Source organism: Pelecanus crispus, chromosome Z (genome assembly GCF_030463565.1).
Source record: "Pelecanus crispus isolate bPelCri1 chromosome Z, bPelCri1.pri, whole genome shotgun sequence".
Classification (NCBI taxonomy): Eukaryota; Metazoa; Chordata; class Aves; order Pelecaniformes; family Pelecanidae; genus Pelecanus; species Pelecanus crispus.
The window spans coordinates 86,522,693-86,543,128 of NC_134676.1; the positions used below are offsets into that span (position 1 = coordinate 86,522,693).

Here is a 20,436-nt window from a genome sequence, read left to right on the forward strand (position 1 = left end):
AAACCCTCCTAAGCCCCTCTCCCATCCCCCAGGACCCCCCCAGGACCCTTCCCTACCCCTTCATCCCCCTCAGGACCCCCCAGAAGCCCCCCAGGACCCTTTCTCAGCCCCCCAGGACCCTTCCCTACCCCTTCATCCCCTCCAGCCCCCCCAGAAGCCCCCCCAGGACCCCTCCAAGCCCCCCTAAACCCTCCTCAGCCCCTCTCCCATCCCCCAGGACCCCCCCAGGACCCTTCCCTACCCCTTCATCCCCCCCAGGACCCCCCAGAAGCCCCCCAGAACCCTTTCTCAGCCCCCCAGGACCCTTCCCTACCCCTTCATCCCCCCCAGGACCCCCCTGAAGCCCCCCAGGACCCTTTCTGAGCCCCCCAGGACCCTTCCTTACCACTTCATCCCCCCCTGGACCCCCCCTAGAACCCCCCTAGAACCCCCCAGAACCCCCCCACATGCCCACCTTGGAGAAGTAGCCGACGATGTGAAAGCCCTTGCAGTCGTACTCCGTCATGACGTAAAAAAGAAACGGGTCGGTGTCGTAGTACAGCGTCTTGTGGTCCAGAAAACATTTGGCCAAGAGGCAAAGGTTCTGCGAATAACTCTGGGGGGGGGGGGGGGTCCCAGGGGGGGTCAGGGGGGGACCCCAACATTTGGGGGTGCCCCTCGGACCCCCCCCCCAAGCGTCTCGATCCCGTTTTACCTTGTTCTTGCGGCCGTCGATCTCGAAGAAGGAGATCGTGCCTTTGCGGTAGATCTCGTTGCCCGGGGGGTGTCGCAGGTCGCATTTGGTCTTTTTGATTTTTGGGGGGGGGGGGGGGGCAAAAAAAAAAAGGGGTGAATTAGACCCCAGGAAAGGGGTTTGGGGGGGGAGCATCCCCTGGGAGGGTGAATAGTGGGGGGTGGGGGGGGGAAGTTGTGTGTTCTGGGGGTACCCCAGGGGGTGAAGATCAAATCTGGGGGGCTTTGGGGGTACCCCGGGGGGGGGGGGGGCAGATTAAATCTGGAGGAGGTGGGGGTACCCTGGGGGGGGGGGGGACAGACCAAATTTGGGGGGTTTGAGGGTACCCCGGGGGGGGGCAGATTAAATCTGGGGGGGGTTGGCTGTACCCCGGGGGGGGTAGATCAAATTTGGGGGGTTTGGGGGTACCCTGGAGGGGGGCAGATCAAATCTGGAGGGGTTTAGGGGTACCCCAGGGGAGGCAGATCAAATTTGGGGGGGTTGGGGGGTACCCTGGGGGGGGGGGCAGATCACATCTGGGGGGTTTGGGAGTACCCCGGGGGTCCCCAATCCATCTTGGGGGGCTCAGATGTGCCCTGCGGGGGGGACCGTAATCACCCCAAGGGGTCCCGAATCCCCCCGCAGGGGTCCCTGATCATTGAGGGGGTCCCCAATTCCCCCCCTTGGGGGTCCTAAATCCCCCATGGGTGTCCCCAATTCCCCCAAGGGGGTCCCCGATTGTTGAGGGGGGGTCCCCAATCCCCCCCGAGGGGTCCCCAATCCCCCCCAAGGAGGTCCCCAATCCCCCCAAGGGGGTTCCCGATTGTTGAGGGGGTCCCGAATCCCCCCAGGGGGGTCCCCAATTGTCGAGGGGGTCCTGAATCCCCCCGGGGGGGTCCCCAATCATTGAGGGTGTCCCCAGTCCCCCCGAGGGGGTCCCGAATCCCCCCGGGGGGGTCCCCAATTATCGAAGGGGTCCCGAATCCCCCCGGGGGGGTCCCCAGTGCTGCAGGGGTCCCCAATCCCCCTGAGGGGGTCCCCAATCCCCCCAGGGGGGGTCCCTGATCCCCTGAGGGTGTCGCCAATCCCCCCGAGGGGGTCCCTGATCCCCCTGGGGGGGTCCCCAATACCCCCGAGGGGATCCCTGATCATTGAGGGTGTCCCCAATCCCCCCGGGGGGGTCCCCGATCGTCAAGGGGGTCCTGATTCCCCCCAGGGGTGTCCCCAATCCCCCCGAGGGGGTCCCAAATCCGCCCGGGGGGTCCCCAATCATTGAGGGGGTCCCGATTCCCCCCAGGGGTGTCCCCAGTCCCCCCGAGAGGGTCCCCGATCGTCGAGGGGGTTCCCAATCCCCCCGGGGGGGGTCCCTGATCATTGAGAGTGTCCCCAAATCCCCCCGGGGGGGTCCCCAATCCCCCTGAGAGTGTCCCCAATCACCCCGGGGGGGTCTCTGATCGTCGAGGGGGTCCCGATTCCCCCCAGGGGGGTCCCCAATCCCCCCGAGGGGGTCCCCAATCGTCCAGGGGGTCCTGATTCCCCCCTGAGGGCATCCCCAATCCCCCCGAGGGGGTCCCAAATCCCCCCGGGGGGGTCCCCAATCCCCCTGAGGGTGTCCCCAATCACCCCGGGGGGGGTCTCTGATCGTCGAGGGGGTCCCGATTCCCCCCAGGGGGGTCCCCAATCCCCCCGAGGGGGTCCCCAATCGTCGAGGGGGTCCTGATTCCCCCCTGAGGGCGTCCCCAATCCCCCCGAGGGGGTCCCAAATCCCCCCGGGGGGGCCCCCCGATCATCGAGGGTGTCCCCAATCCCCCCAGGGGTGTCCCCAATCCCCCCGGGGGGGTCCCCGAGCGTGGCGGGGGTCCCTACCAGGTGCCGCTGGAGGCAGCGCAGGCTGTGGCCGTACTTGAGGCAGAACTCGCAGAGGTAGAGGACGGGCAGGGCCGTCAGCTCCTGGGGGTACGGCGAGAAGTACCAGGGCTTGAGGCGGTGCCGCCCCAGCTCGATGCACTCGATGTTCTTCATCCGCGTGACGATGTCGTCGTGGCTGCGATCCGACACCAGGCTGCCCGTCATCCGCGGCGCCGAGGGGGCCCCGTCCGACGAGTCCTGGGAGTCCTGGGGAGTGCGGGGCGGGGGGCGGCAGGCGTGAGACCCCCCCCTCAGCCCGCTCGAGGGCTGGCTCGGCCTTCCCCGGCCTCGGTTGCCCCGCTTCAAGGTTGGTTTTCCGCCCTTTTCTTCCCGTTTCCCCTCCCTGCCTCAGTTTCCCTCAATCAAAGTCTCCTTTCCCCCTCCTCTGCCTCAGTTTCCCCGCTTTAAGGTTGGTTTTCCGCCCTTTTCTTCCCATTTTCCATCCCTGCCTCAGTTTCCCCGCTTTAAGGTTGGTTTTCCGCCCTTTTCTTCCCATTTCCCCTCCCTGGCCTCAGTTTCCCCACTTTAAGGTTGGTTTTCCCGCCCTTTTCTTCCCATTTCCCCTCCCTGGCCTCAGTTTCCCCACTTTAAGGTTGGTTTTCCGCCCTTTTCTTCCCGTTTCCCCTCCCCTGTCTCAGTTTCCCCACTTTAAGGTTGGTTTTCCGCCCTTTTCTTCCCATTTCCCCTCCCGTGCCTCAGCTTCCCCGCTTTAAGGTTGGTTTCCCACCCTGTCCCCCTCGTGTCCCCCTGTCCCATGTCCCCCACCGTGTCCCCCCATGTCCCCATCCCCCCCATTCCCCCGTGTCGCCCCATGTCGACCCCTGTCCCGTGTCCCCCCCCATGTCCCTCCCATGTCCCTGTCCCCCCGTGTCCCCATCCCCCTGTCCTGTCCCCCCCCATGTCCCCTCATGTCCCCATCCCCCCCATCCCCCGTGTCCCCCCCATGTCCCCCTGTCCTCCCCCATCCCCCGTGTCCCGCCATCCTCCCATGTCCGTGTCCCCCCCATGTCCCCCTGTCCCTCCTGTGGCCCCCTGTCCCCCCATACCCCCGTCCCCCCCGTGTCCCCCCATGTCCCACCCATGTCCCCCTTGTGGCCCTGTGTCCCCCCATGACCCCCCCCATCCCCCTGTCCCCCTGTCCCCCCCCGTCCCCCCATGTCCCCCTGTCCCTCCCGTGTCCTCCCATGTCCCCGTGTCCCCCATCCCCCCATCCCCGCCGTGTCCCCCATGTCCCCGTCCTGTGTCCCCCCCATGTCCCCCCCGTCCCGTGTCCCTGTGCCCCCCCATGTCCCCCCCGTGTCCCTGTGTCCGTCCCCCTGTCCCATGTCCCCCTCTGTGTCCCCCTGTCCCCCATGTCCCCCTGTCCCGTGTCCCCTCCTGCGTCCCCCCCATGTCCCTCCCGTGTCCCACCCTGTCCCATGTCCCTGTGCCCTCCCGTCTCCCTCCCGTGTCCCCCCATGTCCCCTCCCATGTCCCCCCCATGTCCCGTGTCCCCTGTCCCTCCCGTGTCCCATGACCCCCCATGTCCCTGTGTCCCCCTGTCCTGTGTCCCCCCCATGTCCCCCCCATGTCCCCTCCCATATCCCCGCCCCCCATGTCCCCCCCCATGTCCCCTCCCGTGTCCCCGTCCTGTGTCCCCTCCCGTGTCCCCCCGTCCCCTGTGTCCCCCCATATCCCCCCATGTTCCCTGTCCTGTGTCCCCTCCCGTGTCCCCCCATGTCCCCTTGTCCCATGTCCCCCCCGTCCCCCATGTCCCCTCCCGTGTCCCCCTGTCCCCCATGTCCCCCTGTCCTGTGTCCCCTCCTGTGTCCCCATGTCCCTGTGTCCCCGTCCCCTGTCCTGTGTCCCCTCCCGTGTCCCCCCCATGTCCCTGTGTCCCCTGTGTCCCCCTGTCCCATGTCCCCCCCGTCCCCCATGTCCCTCCCGTGTCCCCCCCATGTCCCCTGTCCTGTGTCCCCCTCCCCTGTCCCCCCCATCCCCCGTGTCCCCCCATGTCCCCTTGTCCCATGTCCCCCCCCGTCCCCCATGTCCCCTGTCCTGTGTCCCCCCCCGTCCCCCCATCCCCCATGTCCCCCCATCCCCCATGTCCCCATGTCCCCCGCCGTCCCCCCCGTGTCCCCGTGTCCCCCCCACCTCGTCGGTGCCCAGGCAGGCCGATTTCCTCTTGCGCCCCGGCTGGGCGGCCACTGCCCGGCGAGCGGAGCCGTTCTGCAACGGGGGGGGGGGGTCAGCACCCCCCTGCACCCCCAAACCCCCCCCTATGCCCCCAAACCCCCCCCCAGGACCCAGGGACCCCCCCAATGTTCCTAGGACCCACCCATAGGGACCCCCCCTCCCCGGGGACCCCCCCCAGGGCACCCCCCCCCCCATCTGGGGACCCCCCAAAGCACTGACACCCCCCCGAAGGCTTGGGGTCCCCCGAGAGACTGGGGACACCCCCCTCAGGGTTTGGGGACCCCCCCCCAAGGGACCGGGGACCCCCCCCAAGGGACTGGAGCACACCCCAGGATTTGGGGACCCCCCCCCAAGGATTTGGGGACCCCCCCAGGATTTGGGGACCCCTCCAAGGGACTGGGGACCCCCCAAGGGTTTCTCCACTCCCCAGGATTTGGGGACCCCCCCCCCAGGGGACTGGGGACCCCATCCGGGGTTTGGGGACCCTCCCAGGGTTTGGGGACCCCCCCAAGGATTTGGGGACCCTCCCAGGGGACTGGGGACCCCCTCTGGGGTTTCGGGACCCCCCCAAGGGACTGGGACCACCCCCCCAGGGTTTGGGGACCCCCCCCAAGGGACTGGAGCCCCCCCCCAGGATTTGGGGACCCCCCCCAAGGGACTGGACCCCCCCAGGGTTTGGGGACACCCCCAAGGGACTGGAGCCCCCCCCCAGGATTTGGGGACCCCCCCCAAGGGACTGGAGCCCCCCCAGGGTTTGGGGACCCCTCCAAGGGACTGGGGACCCCCCCAGGGTTTGGGGACCCCCCCCAAGGGACTGGAGCCCCCCCCAGGGTTTGGGGACCCCCCCCAGGGTTTGGGGACCCCCCCCAGGATTTGGGGACCCCCCCGAAGGACTTGGGGACCCCCCCCCAGGATTTGGGGACCCCCCTCAAGGGACTGGAGCCCCCCCAGGGTTTGGGGACCCCCCCCCAAGGACTTGGGGACCCCCCCCAGGATTTGGGGACCCCCCCCAAGGGACTGGACCCCCCCAGGGAGTGGTGGTTGGGGGGGTTACTGGGGGGGTTTACTGGGAGGACTGGGGGGGTTACTGGGAAGAGTGGGGGTGCTCCCAAGCAGCTCTTGTGTTAGGAAGTGGGTACTGGTTGGTTACTGGGGTTACTGGTCGGGTACGGGTTGGTTACTGGTTGGTTACTGGGGGGTTATTGGTTAGTTACTGGTGTTACTGGGCCGATACTGGCATTGCTGAACACTTCCTGCTTTTAGTAAGGGTATACTGGGATAACTAGGAAGTACTGGGAGTTACTGGTGTTACTGGTCAGATACGGCTTTTAGTAAGCGTATACTGGGATAACTGGGAAGTACTGGGAGTTACTGGTGTTACTGCTTACTTATAGGTCTTACTGGTTAGTTACTGGTGTTACTGGTCAGATATTGGTTTTCGTAAGCGTATACTGGGATAACTGGGAAGTACTGGGAGTTACTGGTGTTACTGCTTACTTATAGGTCTTACTGGTTAGTTACTGGTGTTACTGGTCAGATATTGGTTTTCGTAAGCGTATACTGGGATAACTGGGAAGTACTGGGAGTTACTGGTGTTACTGCTTACTTATAGGTCTTACTGGTTAGTTACTGGTGTTACTGGTCAGATATTGGTTTTCGTAAGTGTATACTGGGATAACTGGGAAGTACTGGGAGTTACTGGTGTTACTGCTTACTTATAGGTCTTACTGGTTAGTTACTGCTGTTACTGGCCAGATACTGCTTTTAGTAAGGGTATACTGGGATAACTGGTCAATACTGGGGCTTACTGGTGTTACTGGGAAGCTGCTGCCTCATACTGGTGGAAACACAAAGTTTCTGAACAGATACTGCTGCTACTGGGTGGTTACTGGGGGGGGTTACTGGCGTTACTGGGCAGTTACTGGCGTTACTGGGCACTTACTGGCATTACTGAGTGGTTACCGGTTTTACTACGGGAATACCAGTGTTACTGGGAAGTACTGGGAAATGACTGGGGTTACTGGGAGTTTCCCACTTGATACTGGTGTGAATGAAAACTTACCTCATTTTTACTACTTTTGCTGGTTAGTTACTGGTTTGATGGGTTAGTTACTGGTCTTACTGGTTAGCTACTGGTCTTACTAGGTACTTATTGCCTTTATTAAGACACTACTGGTGTTACTGGGAAGTACCAAGAAGTGACTGGGGTTACTGGGAGTTTCCCAGTTGATGCTAGGATGAATAACAAGTTACCTCACATTTACTGGTGGTGCTGGTTAGTTACTGGTATTACTGGTTAGTTACTAGCATTACAGGTGAGTTACTGCTTTTAGTAAGGGTATACTAGCATTACTGGGAAGTACTGGGACTTACTGGTGTTACTGGGAAGCTGCTACCTCATACTGGTGGAAACACAAAGTTTCTGAACAAGTACTGCTGCTACTGGGTGGTTACTGGTGTTACTGGGGCGCTTACTGGGGCAGTTACTGGTTTTACTAAGGGAATACCAGTGTTACTGGGAAGTACTGGGCAATGACTGGGGTTACTGGGAATTTCCCAGTTGATGCTGGGGTGAATGAAAAGTTACTGCACATTTGCTACTCTTGCTGGTTAGTTACTGGTCTTGCTGGTTAGTTACTGGTGCTACTGGTTAGTTACTGGTGTTACTGGGCAGTTATTTGCTTTACGAAGATGCTACTGGTGTTACTGGGAAGCACTGGCAAGTGACTGGGGTTACTGGGAGTTTCCCAGTTGATACTGGTATAAATGAGAAATTACCTCAGTTACTAGTCTTCCTGGTTAGTTACTGGTGTTACTAGTTAGTTATTGGTCTTACTGGTCAGATACTGCTTTTAGTAAGGGTATACTGGGATTCCTGACAAGTACTGGGAGTTACTGGTGTTACTGGGAAGCTGCTATCTCATACTGGTGGAAACACAAAGTTTCTGAACAAGTACTGCTGCTACTAGGTGGTTACTGGTGTTACCGGGTGGGGGTTTACTGGCGTTACTGGGCAGTTACCGGCGTTACTGGGCAGTTACTGGTGTTACTGGGCAGTTACTGGGAAGCACTGGTCTCACCTGGGGGAAGACGGAGGCCTGCGAGGTCTCGGTGGCGGCGGGGACGGGGGTGGCGGGCGACACCACCTCCACCTTACGCTTCTGCGGGGACATCCATCAGTGCTCCCAGTCCCTCCCAGTTCTTCCCAGTCCCTCCCAGTATGGCCCGGCCCAGCTGCTGGGGGGCAACTGGGAGCAGTAAGAGGGTCTGTTGCCCCTCCCCAGTGCTCCCAGTATGGCCCCAGTAGCCCCTAGCAGTCCCCAGTGCCTCCCCCCCGTGCTCCCAGTACCCCCCAGTGCTCCCAGTATGGCCCCAGTAGCCCCTAGCAGTCCCCAGTGCCTCCCCCCCGTGCTCCCAGTACCCCCCAGTGCTCCCAGTATGGCCCCAGTAGCCCCTAGCAGTCCCCAGTGCCTCCCCCCAGTGCTCCCAGTACCCCCCCAGTGCTCCCAGTAGCCCCTAGCAGTCCTCAGTGCCTCCCCCCAGTGCTCCCAGTACCCCCCGAGTGCTCCCAGTATGGCCGCAGCAGCCCCTAGCAGTCCCCAGTGCCTCCCCAGTGCTCCCAGTATGGCCCCAGCAGCCCCCCAGTATCACCCCAGTGCTCCCAGTATTGCCCCAGCGGCCCCTCCAATATGCCCAGCATCGCCCCAGTAGCCCCTAGGAGTCCCCAGTATCACCCCATTGGTCCCAGTATTGCCCCAGTGTCCCTCCCAGTGCTCCCAATATCATCCCAGCAGCCTCCTAGTGCTCCCAGTATGGCCCCAGTGGTCCTTAGCAATCCCCAGTATCACCCCAGTGCTCCCAGTATCACCCCAGCAGCCTCCCAGTGCTCCCAGTATGGCCCCAGTAGCCCCTAGCAGTCCCCAGCAGCCTCCCAGTACTCCCAGTATGGCCCCAGCAGCCCCCCAGTGCTCCCAGTATGGCCCTAGTAGCCCCTAGCAGTCCCCAGCGGCCCCCCAGTGCTCCCAGTATGGCCCCAGCAGCCCCCCAGTGCTCCCAGTACGGCCCCAGCATAGCCCTGCCCTGGGAGGGAGAGGCTCAGGGGACACCCGGCCGTGGCGGGGGGGCCTGTGGGGACACTGGGGGCTGGGGGGGGACACAGTGGGGCTGGGGGGGACACTGGGGGCTGGGGACACTCGGCTGGGGGTGAGGGGGACCCATGGGGGACAGGGACCCGCTGGGGACAGGGACGGTGACGGGGACCTGTTAGGGACAGGGACCCACTCAGAACTGGGACCTGTTGGGGACAAAACCAGGGACCTGTTGGGGACAAGGACGGTGACAGGGACCTGTTGGGGACAGGGACAGGGACCCACTGGGGACAAGAAATCCTTGGGGACGAAACCAGGGACCGGCTGGGGACAGGGACCCACTGGGGACAGAGCCAGGGACCTACTGGGGACAGGGATGGTGACAGGAACCCACTGGGGACAGAGCCAGGGACCCACTGGGGACAGGGATGGTGACAGGAACCCACTGGGGACAGAGACAGGGACCCACTGGGGACAGGGATGGTGACAGGAACCCACTGGGGACAGAGACAGGGACCCACTGGGGACAAGAACCCCTTGGGGCCAAAACCAGGGACCCGCTGGGGACAGAAATGGTGACAGGGACCCCTTGGGGACAGGGACCCACTTGGGACTGGGACCTCTTGGGGACAAAACCAGGGACCTGTTGGGGACAGGGACCCACTGGGGACAAAACCAGGGACCTACTAGGGACAGGGATGGTGACAGGGACCCACTGGGGACAGAGACAAGGACCCATTGGGGACAGGAACCCCTTGGGGACAAAACCAGGGACCCACTGGGGACAGGGATGGTGACAAGGAGCCACGGGGGAGAAGGATGGTGACAGGGACCCTCCAGAACCAGGGGCTGCCATGGGGACACCGCGGGCCACCACAGGGACATATCAGGGGACCCCCTGGGGACAGGGACCCCTTGGGGACAAAACCAGGGACCTGTTGGGGACAGGGATGGTGACAAGGACCCACTGGGGACAGTGACGGGGACCCTCCAGAACCAGGGGCTACCATGGGGACACTGAGGGCCACCACAGGGACCTATGAGGCCACCCAGTGGGGACGGGGACCCCTTGGGGACAGGGACAGGGACCCACTTGGGACTGGGACCCCTTGGGAACAGGAACCCACTTGGGACTGGGACCTCTTGGGGACAAAATCAGGGACCTGTTGGGGACAGGGACAGTGACAAGGACCCAGTGGGGACAGGAACAGTGATGGGGACCCCTTGGGGACAGAGACAGGGACCCGCTGGGGACAAGAACCCCTTGGGGACAAAACCAGGGACCCGTTGGGGACAAGAGTGGTGACGGGGACCCTCCAGAACCAGGGGCTACCATGGGGACACCGGGGGCCACCACAGGGACGTATCAGGGCACCCACTGGGGACAGGGACAGTGACCGGGACTCCTTGGGGACAAAACCAAGGACCCGTTGGGGACAGGGACAGTGACAAGGGCCCGCTGGGGACAAGGATGGTGATGGGGACCCTCCAGAACCAGGGGCTACCATGGGGACACCGCGGGCCACCACAGGGACCTATCAGGGCACCCACGGGGGCCAGAAGCAGTGACAGGGACCCCCTTGGGGCCATTTGGGGACAATCGGGGACATTTGGGGACCCTGGGGGTTACCGTGGGGCGCTGGCCGCCGGGCGGGGGGGCCGGGGGGGGCTCGGCCTCGCTCTCCTTGGGCAGGTGAAAGCGAAGGGTGATCTGAACCGGCACCGAGCCCGGTGGCCCCGGTGGCCCTGGTGGCCCCGGTGGCCCTGGCAAGCTCTTCCCGCTGGCGGGGGCCGCCGGCAGCGCCAGGTCCAGGCTCTTCCTCTGCGCCGGGAGGAAGAGGAGGCATTTAGGGGGACATGGGGACATTTGGGGACAGCGGGGTGGGGGTGGGGGGGGATCTGGGGACGCTCGCTCTGGGGACAAAGCCACCGCGTGGGGGTTTTTGGGGACAAAAGCGAAGCAGCGGTGGCCGCCCCCCCCCGAGCCGGGTCTCCCCGCCACCCCGCCCTCGCCGCTCGTCCCCAAGGGGGTTCCCCCGTTGTTCCCTCCCCAGGTGGCAGGGATGGCCCCCAAGTCCCCCTAAGGGGGTTGGCGAATGTCCCCGAGGTCCCGTAAAAGCGGGGCGATGTCCCCAAGGTCCCCGAGCGGGGTTGGGGGGTGTCCCCAAGGGTTTGGGGTGGCCCCTGGGGTGGGGGGTGGGGGTTGGGGATGGCCCTTGGGTTTAGGTGTCACCACCCCCCCTCCCAGGGGTGTCCCCAGGGGTGTCCCCAGGGTTGGGGGTGGCCCCTGGACTCTGGGTGTCCCCAACAGTTCCCGGTGTCCCCACCGGAACCGGGGATGTCCCCCCATGGGGGCTGGGTATCCCCGTCCCACCCTCCCCGAGGGGTTTTGGGGACGTCCCTCGGCTCCGGGTCTGTCCCCAACGGCTCCGGGTGTCCCCTCCTGGCTCCAGGGCTGTCCCCTGGCCAACGCGTCCCCACGGGGCTGGCCCCTGTCCCTGGTGTCCCCAGGGCTGGCCCCTGTCCCCAGTGTGTCCCCCCAGGGCTGGCCCCTGTCCCTGGGGTCCCCTTGGAGCTGTCCCCTGTCCCTGTGCTGGCTCTTGTCCCCATGCTGTCCCTGGTGTCCCCAGGGCTGTCCCCTGTCCCTGGTGCGTGTCCCCTGGGCTGTCCCCTGTCCCCACACTGTCCCCTGTCCCTGGTGTCCCCCTGTGCTGTCCTCTATCCCTGGTGTCCCTTCAGCGCTGGCTCTTGTCCCCAAGCTGTGCCTAGTGTGTGTCCCCACGCTGTCCCCTGTCCCTGGTGTCCCCAGGGCTGTCCCCTGTCCCCACGCTGTCCCTGGTGTCCGGGTGTCCTGGAGCTGTCCTGTCCCCACACTGGCCCCTGTCCCTGGTGTCCCCTCAGCACTGGCTCTTGTCCCCATGCTATCCCTGGCGTGTGTTCCCCCAGGGCTGGCCCCTGTCCCTGGTGTGTGTGTCCCCAGGGCTGTCCCCTGTCCCTGGTGTCCCCAGGGCTGTCTCCTGTCCCCACACTGTCCCCTGTCCCTGGTGTGTCACCCCAGAGCTGTCCTCTATCCCTGGTGTCCCCTCAGCGCTGGTTCTTGTCCCCATGCTGTCCCTAGTGTGTCCCCCCAGGGCTGTCCCCTGTCCCTGGTGCCCCCAGGGCTGTCCCCTGTCCCCACACTGTCCCTCGTGTCTCCTGAGGCTGTCCCCTGTCCCCACACTGTCCCCCGTCCCTAATATTTTGTCTTACCAGGGCTGTCCCTGGTGTCCCCTTGGAGCTGTCCCTGGTGCCCCCAGGGCTGTCCCCTGTCCCTACGCTGTCCCCTGTCCCTGGCGTCCCCTGTGCTCTCCCCTGTCCCCACACTGTCCCCAGTGTTCCCACACTGTCCCCTGTCCCCACACTGTCCCCTGTGCTCTCCCCTGTCCCCACACTGTCCCCTGTCCCTGGCGTGTGGCCCCACGCTGTCCCCTGTCCCTGGTGTGTCACCCCAGGCCTGTCCCTGGTGTCCCCTCAGCGCTGGCTCTTGTCCCCATGCTGTCCCTAGTGTGTCCCCCCAGGGCTGGCCCCTGTCCCTGGTGTCCTCAGGGCTGTCCCCTGTCCCCACACTGTCCCTGGTGTCCTCCTGCAGCTGTCCTCTGTCCCCACGCTGTCCCCTGTCCCTGGTGTGTGTCCCCTGGGCTGTCCCTGTCCCCACGCTGTCCCCTGTCCCTCGTGTGTGTCCCCAGGGCTGTCCCCTGTCCCCACACTATCCCTGGTGTCTCCCGAGGCTGTCCCCTGTCTTCACACTGTCCCCCATCCCTAATGTTTTGTCTTACCAGGGCTGTCCCTGGTGCCCCCAGGGCTGTCCCCTGTCCCTGGTGTCCCCTGTGCTCTCCCCTGTCCCCACACTGTCCCCTATTCCTGGTGTCCCCTGTGCTCTCCCCTGTCCCCACACTGTCCCCAGTGTTCCCACACTGTCCCCTGTCCCCACACTGTCCCCTGTGCTCTCCCCTGTCCCCACACTGTCCCCTGTCCCTGGCGTGTGGCCCCACGCTGTCCCCTGTCCCTGGTGTGTCACCCCAGGCCTGTCCCTGGTGTCCCCTCAGCGCTGGCTCTTGTCCCCATGCTGTCCCTAGTGTGTCCCCCCAGGGCTGGCCCCTGTCGCTGTCCCATACCCCAGGGCCACCCCCTGTCCCCACACGTCCCCCCAGCTCTCTCCCCCACCTACAACACCCCTCCCCAGACCCCCCTCTCCCTGGGCCCTGTCCCCCCTCACCCTGTCCCCAAGCCATCCCCAGTGTCCCCAAGCTGTCCCCTCACCGGGTCGCGCTCGGGGGAGCCTGGCCGGGAGCCGGGCAGCCCGTTCTTGGTGGGCGTCTTGGCCTCCTTCCGCGGCACCTGCACCCGCTTCAGGTCCAGTCGGTCGTGGGTCACCCATTCGTCCAGCCGCTTGTTGACTGGGGACACGGGGGGACACACCGAGTGACGATGGCACCCCTGTGTCCCCCCAAAGTCCCTCCATGTCCCCCCCCGTAGTCCCTCTGCATCCCCTCGTGTCCCCTGTGTGTCCCCCTGTAGCACCTCCATGTCCCCACCCTACTTTTGGGGACACCAAGGGACACTGGGGGGACACATGGGGGTGACAGGGGGGTGCTGGCACCCATAGAACCCCCCCCCATGTCCCCTCTGTGTCCCCCCATAGCCCCTCCATGTCCCCACCCCACCTTTGAGGACACCAGGGGACACACATGGGGTGATGGAGGGGTGCTGGCACCCCTAGAACCCCCCATGTCCCCTCTGTGTCCCCTCATAGCCCCTCTGTGTCCCCCCAGACCCCATTCATGTCCCCACCCTACTCTTGGGGACACCAGGGGACATGGAGAGGGACACATGGCAGTGACAAGGGGGTGCTGGCACTCCTAGAACCCCCAATGTCCCCCCCGCAGCCCCTCCATGTCCCCACCCCACCTTTGCGGACATCAGGGGACATCGAAAGGGACACATGAGGGTGACAGAGGGGTGCTGGCACCCCTAGAGCCCCCCCCATGTCCCCTCTGTGTCCCCCTGTGGCTTCTTCATGTCCCCACCCCACTCTTGGGGACACCAAGGGATGCTGGGGGACACACATGGGGTGACAGAGGGGTGCTGGCACCCTTAGAACCCCCCCATTTCCCCTCTGTGTCCCCCCCCCATAGCCCCTTCATGTCCCCTCATAGTCCCCTTGTGTCGCCCTGTAACCTCTTCATGTCCCCACCCTACTTTTGGGGACACTAAGGGGACACATGGAGTGACTGAGGGGTGGTGGCACCCCTAGAACCCCCCCATGTCCCCTCTGTGTCCCCCCCAAGTCCCCTCTGTGTCCCCCCATTGCCCCTCCATGTCCCCACCTCACTCTTTGGGACACTGTGAGGGACACATGAGGTGACATGGGGGTGCTGGCACCCCTAGAACCCCCCCATGTCCCCTCTGTGTCCCCCCCAAGTCCCCTCTGTGTCCCCCCATTGCCCCTCCATGTCCCCACCTCACTCTTTGGGACACTGTGAGGGACACATGAGGTGACATGGGGGTGCTGGCACCCCTAGAACCCCCCCATGTCCCCTCTGTGTCCTCCCCATGTCCCCTCATAGCCCCTCTGTGTCCCCCTGTAGCCTCTTCGTGTCCCCACCCTACTTTTGGGGACACCAGGGGACATGAAGAGGGACACACAGGGGTGACAGGGGGGTGCTGGCACCCCTAGAAGCCCCCCATGTCCCCTTCATGTCCCCTCATGTCCCCCCTGTGTCCCCTAGACACCAGGGGACACCACGGGGGTGGTGGCCCCACCGTCCCCGTGTCCCCCCCTTGTCCCTGTGTCCCCCCCGTGTCCCCCCCGGGTCCCCACTCACAATCGATGTAGTGGACGTAGAAAAGCTTCCGCCCGCTGATGTCCTTCACGCTCAGGATCTCGGCCAGCGCTGGGGCAGGGGGGGTGTCACCACCCCCCCTTTTTGGGGACACCCCCCCCACCCTAGGGACCCCCTGACACCCTCCCCACCCTGGGGGAGGGGCCCCAAACCCCACCCCTGCCCCCCAAAATGCCCCCATGACCCCAAACACCCCCGGGGAACCCCAACACCCCCCGGGACACGCCCCCGGGCCCTGCAGGCTCCGCCCCTCCCTCCAGGCTCCGCCCCCTCCACAGGCTCCACCCCTCCGCGCAAGCCCCGCCCCTCCCCAAAGCCCCACCTCCTCCAGGCCCCGCCCTGCCCCTCCACCCCCCTTCCCCTCCAGGCCACGCCCCCTCCTCCACCAAGCCCCGCCCCAGCGCTCCAGGCCACGCCTCCCTTGCCGCCACCACCCAAGCCCCGCCCCTTCGCGCAGGCCACGCCCCCTCCCCAGCCCCCCTTCCCCTCCCCTTCCCCCCAGGCCCCGCCCCTTCCCCCGCAGGCTCCTCCCCCTCCCCCAAGCCCCGCCCTTAGCTCCGCCCCGCTCACGCCACTCATCCTCGTTGTCCTGGTTACGGCGCAGGACGGGCAGGCGGCAGCCCTCGGACACCTCCCCCTGCGAAGGGGCGGGGCGAGGCTCAGCCCCCCCCCCCCCCCGGCTTAACCGGAGGGGGGGGGGGTCCCCGAAATACCGGGGGGGGAAGGGGGTGTCCCCGTTTCCCCCCTCCCCGCCCCCCTACTCACCACCTCCGCCATCCTCCCGGCCTCCGCTTCCGGGCTGCCCGCCCCACTTCCGGCGTTGGCCACGCCCCTTCCGGCTCCTCGCTGCGCTGCAGGCCCCGCCTCCTTCCAGCGTCTACCCCCCCCCCAAAATTAAAAAAAGGGGGCGGGGCCTTCCCGGCAGCCGCGGTCACGTGGGGTCGCGGCACTTCCGCAAGCGGCGGCGCGATCGTGTCGCCTCCCCGCCCCGCCCCGGTGTCCCCGGGACCCCCCCCTCCTCCGGTGCCCCCCCCCACCATGGAGGACGGTGAGTGCCCCCCCCCCCCCCATTTTGGGGGGGGTCCCCCCACTTTCCCCCCCCCCCTTCCCCCGTGACGTCAAAGGCGGCGGAAGGGCCGTCAGTAGGTTCCAGAGTTAACGCGGGAGCGAGGGCGCTTGGGAGAGCGTTAAAAGGGGGGGGGCGCCTAATGGGGGGTGGGGGGGTTTGGGGACCCCCCCCATGTGACGCCCTCCCCCCCCCTTGTTTTTTTGCACCCCAGTGACCCCCCCGGAGCTTCTGCCCTTCCTCCTGCAGCAGGAGTGGGGGGCGCAGGGTGAGTGGGGGGCCCGGGGGGTGGGGGGGGGCACCCGGAGGCCTGGGTGCCCATGGGTGGGGGTCCCCGGCCACTTGGGTCCCTGTGGGTGGGGGTCCCCTGGGTGCCCATGGGTGGGGGTCCCCTGATACCTGGGTGCCCGTGGGTGGGGGTCCCCTGGGTGCCCGTGGGTGGGGGTCCCCAATACCTGGGTGCCCTATGGGTGGGGGTCCCCTGGGTGCCTATGGGTGGGGGTCCCCCAGACACCTGGGTGCCCTACGGGTGGGGGTCCCCCGGGTGCCCATGGGTGGGGGTCCCCCAATGCCTGGGTGCCCGTGGGTGGGGGTCCCCCAGACACCTGGGTGCCGTGTGGGTGGGGGTCTCCTGGGTGCCCATGGGTGGGGGTCCCCCAATGCCTGGGTGCCCGTGGGTGGGGGTCCCCTAATGCCTGGGTGCCTGTGGGTGGGGGTCCCCCAGACACCTGGGTGCCCTCTGGGTGGGGGTCCCCTGGGTGGGGGTCCCCAATGTCTGGGTCCCCATGGGTGGGGTGGGGGTCCCCCAGCCACCTGGGTGCCCCTGGGTGGGGGTCCCCTGGGTGGGGGTCCTAAATACCTGGGTGCCCATGGGTGCCCCTGGGTGAGGTTCCCCAATGCCTGGGTGGGGGTCCCATGGGTGGGGGTCCCCTGGCTGGGGGTCCCCAATGCCTGGGTGCCCATGGGTGCCCCTGGGTGGGGGTCCCCAAAGCCTGGGTGCCCGTGGGTGGGGGTCCCCAAAGCCTGGGTGCCCCTGGGTGGGGGTCCCCAAAGCCTGGGTGCCCATGGGTGCCCCTGGGTGGGGTTCCCCAATGCCTGGGTGCCCCTGGGTGGGGGTCCCCAAAGCCTGGGTGCCCCGGCAGAGGTGGGGGGGGCCGCCCCCTTCGTGGAGATCCTGGAGCAGCCCAAGCCGCGGGGGATGCGATTCCGCTACAAATGCGAGGGGCGCTCGGCCGGCAGCATCCCCGGGGAGCACAGCACCGACACCACCAAGACCCACCCCACCATCCGCGTGAGTCTCCCAGTATATCCCAGTATAAACCAGTAAGAAAGAATCTAAACCAGTAGAGACCAGTATGTGCTGCTACCTGCCCAGCACCCCCCTCCTGACCCCTCCCAGTGCCCCCCCGCTGTCCCTAGCGCTGGGGAGCGCGGCACCGACACCCCCAAGACCCACCCCAAGATCTACGTGAGTGTCCCAGTATATCCCAGTATAAACCAGTAAGAAAGAATCTAAACCAGTAGAGACCAGTATGTGCTGCTACCTGCCCAGCACCCCCCTCCTGACCCCTCCCAGTGACCCCCGCTGTCCCTAGCACTGGGGAGCGCGGCACCGACACCCCCAGGACCCACCCCACCATCCGCGTGAGTCTCCCAGTATATCCCAGTATAAACCAGTAAGAAAGGATCTAAACCAGTAGAGACCAGTATGTGCTGCTACCTGCCCAGCACCCCCCTCCTGACCCCTCCCAGTGCCCCCCCGCTGTCCCTAGCGCTGGGGAGCGCGGCACCGACACCCCCAAGACCCACCCCAAGATCTACGTGAGTTTTCCAGTATATCCCAGTATAAACCAGTATACCCCACTATGAACCAGTATGCACCAGTATGCACTGGCATCCGCCTGGGAACCCCCCTCAACCCTTCCAGGACCCCCCTCAGTGCCCCCATTTCCAGGGATTGCAGCACCCACCTCACCAAGACCCCCCCCAACATCCGTGTATTTCTCCCAGTATAAACCAGTATCAACCAGTATAAAAAAAAAATCTAAAAACCAGTATGAACCAGTGTGCACTGGGGCCTGCCCAGCACCCCCCGACCCCTCCCAGTGCCCCCCTGCTGCCCCCACCCCTGGGAAGCACAGCCCCCACCCCCCCACCACCCTCCCTACCCCCCAGCTGAGCCTCCCAGTATAAACCAGTACAAACCAGTACAAACCAATCTAAACCAGTATAAACCAGTATGGCGTATGGCCTGCCCAGCACCCCCCTGACCCCCTCCCAGTGTCCCCCTGCTGCCCCCACCCCCAGGAAGCACAGCACCCACCCCCCAGACACTCCCCCCACCCCCCAGCTGAACTTCCCAGTATAAACCAGTATAAACCCATACGAAAGAATCTAAACCAGTATAGACCAGTATGCGCCACTACCTGTCTAGGACCCCCCCCGACCCCTCCCAGTGCCCCCCTGCTGCCCCCACCCCCGGGAAGCACAGCCCCCACCCCCCAACACCCCCCCAACCCCCTCAGCTGAGCCTCCCAGTCCAAACCAGTATAAACCAGTATAAACCAGTATAAACCAGTATGGTTCTGTCTCACAGGTGAACAACTACCGGGGCCCGGGGCGGGTGCGGGTGTCGCTGGTGACCAAGGAGCCCCCCCACCGCCCCCACCCGCACGAGCTGGTGGGCAAGGATTGCCGCGACGGCTACTACGAGGCCGAGCTGCCCCCCGAGCGCAACGTGCACAGGTGGGCGCCGGGACCCCCCCAAATCTGGGTGCCCCCCCCCACCCTGAGGTGCCGGGACCCCCCAAATCTGGGTGCCCCCCCCCCGCCCTGAGGCGCCGGGACCCCCAAATCTGGGTGCCCCCCCCCCCGCCCTGAGGCGCCGGGACCCCCAAATCTGGGTGCCCCCCCACCCTGAGGCACCGGGACCCCCAAATCTGGGTGCCCCCCCCCCCGCCCTGGGGCGCCAGGACCCCCAAATCTGGGTGCCCCCCCCGCTCTGAGGCACCGGGACCCCCAAATCTGGGTGCCCCCCCCCGCCCCGAGGTCCCGGGACCCCCAAATCTGGGTGCCCCCCCCCGCCCCGAGGTCCCGGGACCCCAAAATCTGGGTGACCCCCCCGCCCCGAAGCGCCAGGACCCCCCAATCTGGGTGCCCCCCCACCCTGAGGCACCGGACCCCCAAATCTGGGTGCCCCCCCCCCATCCTGAGGTGCCGGGACCCCCCAATCTGGGTGCCCCCCCACCCTGAGGCACCGGGACCCCCAAATCTGGGTGTCCCCCCCCCACCCTGAGGTGCCGGGACCCCTCAGTCTGGGTGCCCCCCCACCCTGAGGCACCGGGACCCCCAAATCTGGGTGCCCCCCCCTGCCCTGGGGCGCCAGGACCCCCCAAATCTGGGTGCCCCCCCCCCCCGCCCTGAGGTGCCGGGACCCCCAAATCTGGGTGCCCTCCCCCGCCCCGAGGCGCCGGGACCCCCGAATCTGGGTGCCCCCCCCCTGCCCCGAGGTGCCGGGACCCCCCGAATCTGGGTGCCCCCCCCCGCCCCGAGGTCCCGGGACCCCCAAAATCTGGGTGCCCACCCCCCGCCCCGAAGCGCCGGGACCCCCAAATGTGGGTGCCCCCCCCCCCGAGGTGCCAGGACCCCCAAATCTGGGTGCTCCCCGTTCTGGATGCCTGGGAATCCCAAATATATGGGTGTGACCCCCCCGAGATGCCTGGACCCCCAAATCTGGGTGCTCCTCCTCCTGGATGCCTGGGTCCCCCCAAATATTTGGGGTGCCCCCCCAGACCCCTGGATGCCCCCAAATATTTGGGGTGCCCCCCCGGACCCCTGGGTGCCCCCCCCAGACCCCTGGGTGCCCCCCCCAGATGCCTGGATGCCCCCAAATATTTGGGGTGCCCCCCCAGACCCATGGGTGACCCCCCCAGATGCCTGGATGCCCCCAAATATTTGGGGTGCCCCCCCCAGATGCCTGCGTGCCCCCAAATATTTGGGGTGCCCCCCCCGGACCCCTGGGTGCCCCCCCCAGATGCCTGGATGCCCCCAAATATTTGGGGTGCCCCCCCCAGACGCCTGCGTGCCCCCAAATATTTGGGGTGCCCCCCCGGACCCATGGGTGACCCCCCCAGATGCCTGGATGCCCCCAAATATTTGGGGTGCCCCCCCAGACGCCTGCGTGCCCCCAAATATTTGGGGTGCCCCCCCGGACCCCTGGGTGCCCCCCCCAGATGCCTGGATGCCCCCAAATATTTGGGGTGCCCCCCCAGATAGCCCTGGGTGCCCCCCCCAGATGCCTGGATGCCCCCAAATATTTGGGGGTGCCCCCCCAGATACCCCTGGGTGCCCCCCCCAGATGCCTGGATGCCCCCAAATATTTGGGGTGCCCCCCCGGACCCCTGGGTGCCCCCCCCAGATGCCTGGATGCCCCCAATATTTGGGGTGCCCCCCCGGATACCCCTGGGTGCCCCCCCTGGACCCTTGGGTGCCCCCAAATATTTGGGGTGCCCCCCACACCCCTGGGTGCCCCCCCCAGATGCCTGGGTGCCCCCCCCAGATGCCTGGATGCCCCCAAATATTTGGGGTGCCCCCCCCCGGACCTCT

The 20,436-nt window shown here is 65.9% G+C and overlaps 2 protein-coding genes across 2 annotated transcripts in view; one reads left to right on the forward strand and one right to left on the reverse strand.

Moving 5' to 3' along the window:
- KAT5 (lysine acetyltransferase 5) overlaps positions 1–15,557 on the reverse strand; it is an 18,439-nt gene extending 2,882 nt beyond the window's left edge. Inside the window, exons 1-10 of the mRNA XM_075727131.1 lie at positions 15,531–15,557; positions 15,336–15,402; positions 14,748–14,816; positions 13,183–13,319; positions 10,514–10,705; positions 7,876–7,956; positions 4,754–4,828; positions 2,579–2,827; positions 695–784; positions 455–595 (exon numbers count right to left, since the gene is read on the reverse strand). Coding sequence (XP_075583246.1) covers positions 455–595; positions 695–784; positions 2,579–2,827; positions 4,754–4,828; positions 7,876–7,956; positions 10,514–10,705; positions 13,183–13,319; positions 14,748–14,816; positions 15,336–15,402; positions 15,531–15,542 — 1,113 coding nt within the window. The 5' untranslated portion in view covers positions 15,543–15,557. The remainder of the gene's footprint in view (positions 1–454; positions 596–694; positions 785–2,578; positions 2,828–4,753; positions 4,829–7,875; positions 7,957–10,513; positions 10,706–13,182; positions 13,320–14,747; positions 14,817–15,335; positions 15,403–15,530) is intronic.
- A 246-nt stretch (positions 15,558–15,803) lies between these two features.
- Positions 15,804–20,106, forward strand: LOC142596739 (transcription factor p65-like). The gene is made up of 5 exons (XM_075727132.1): positions 15,804–15,813; positions 16,046–16,099; positions 16,974–17,122; positions 18,428–18,576; positions 20,103–20,106. The coding sequence occupies exons 1-5, from the start codon at positions 15,804–15,806 to the stop codon at positions 20,104–20,106; spliced, it is 366 nt and encodes a 121-aa protein (XP_075583247.1).
- Positions 20,107–20,436: the final 330 nt, after the last annotated feature.

Bases quoted from the DNA above. Each gene is read 5' to 3' on its own strand.
- LOC142596739 (XM_075727132.1), top strand. The intron at 16,100-16,973 runs GTGAGTGGGGGG...GTGCCCCGGCAG, and splicing joins GCAGGAGTGGGGGGCGCAGG to AGGTGGGGGGGGCCGCCCCC. The intron at 17,123-18,427 runs GTGAGTCTCCCA...TCTGTCTCACAG, and splicing joins AGACCCACCCCACCATCCGC to GTGAACAACTACCGGGGCCC.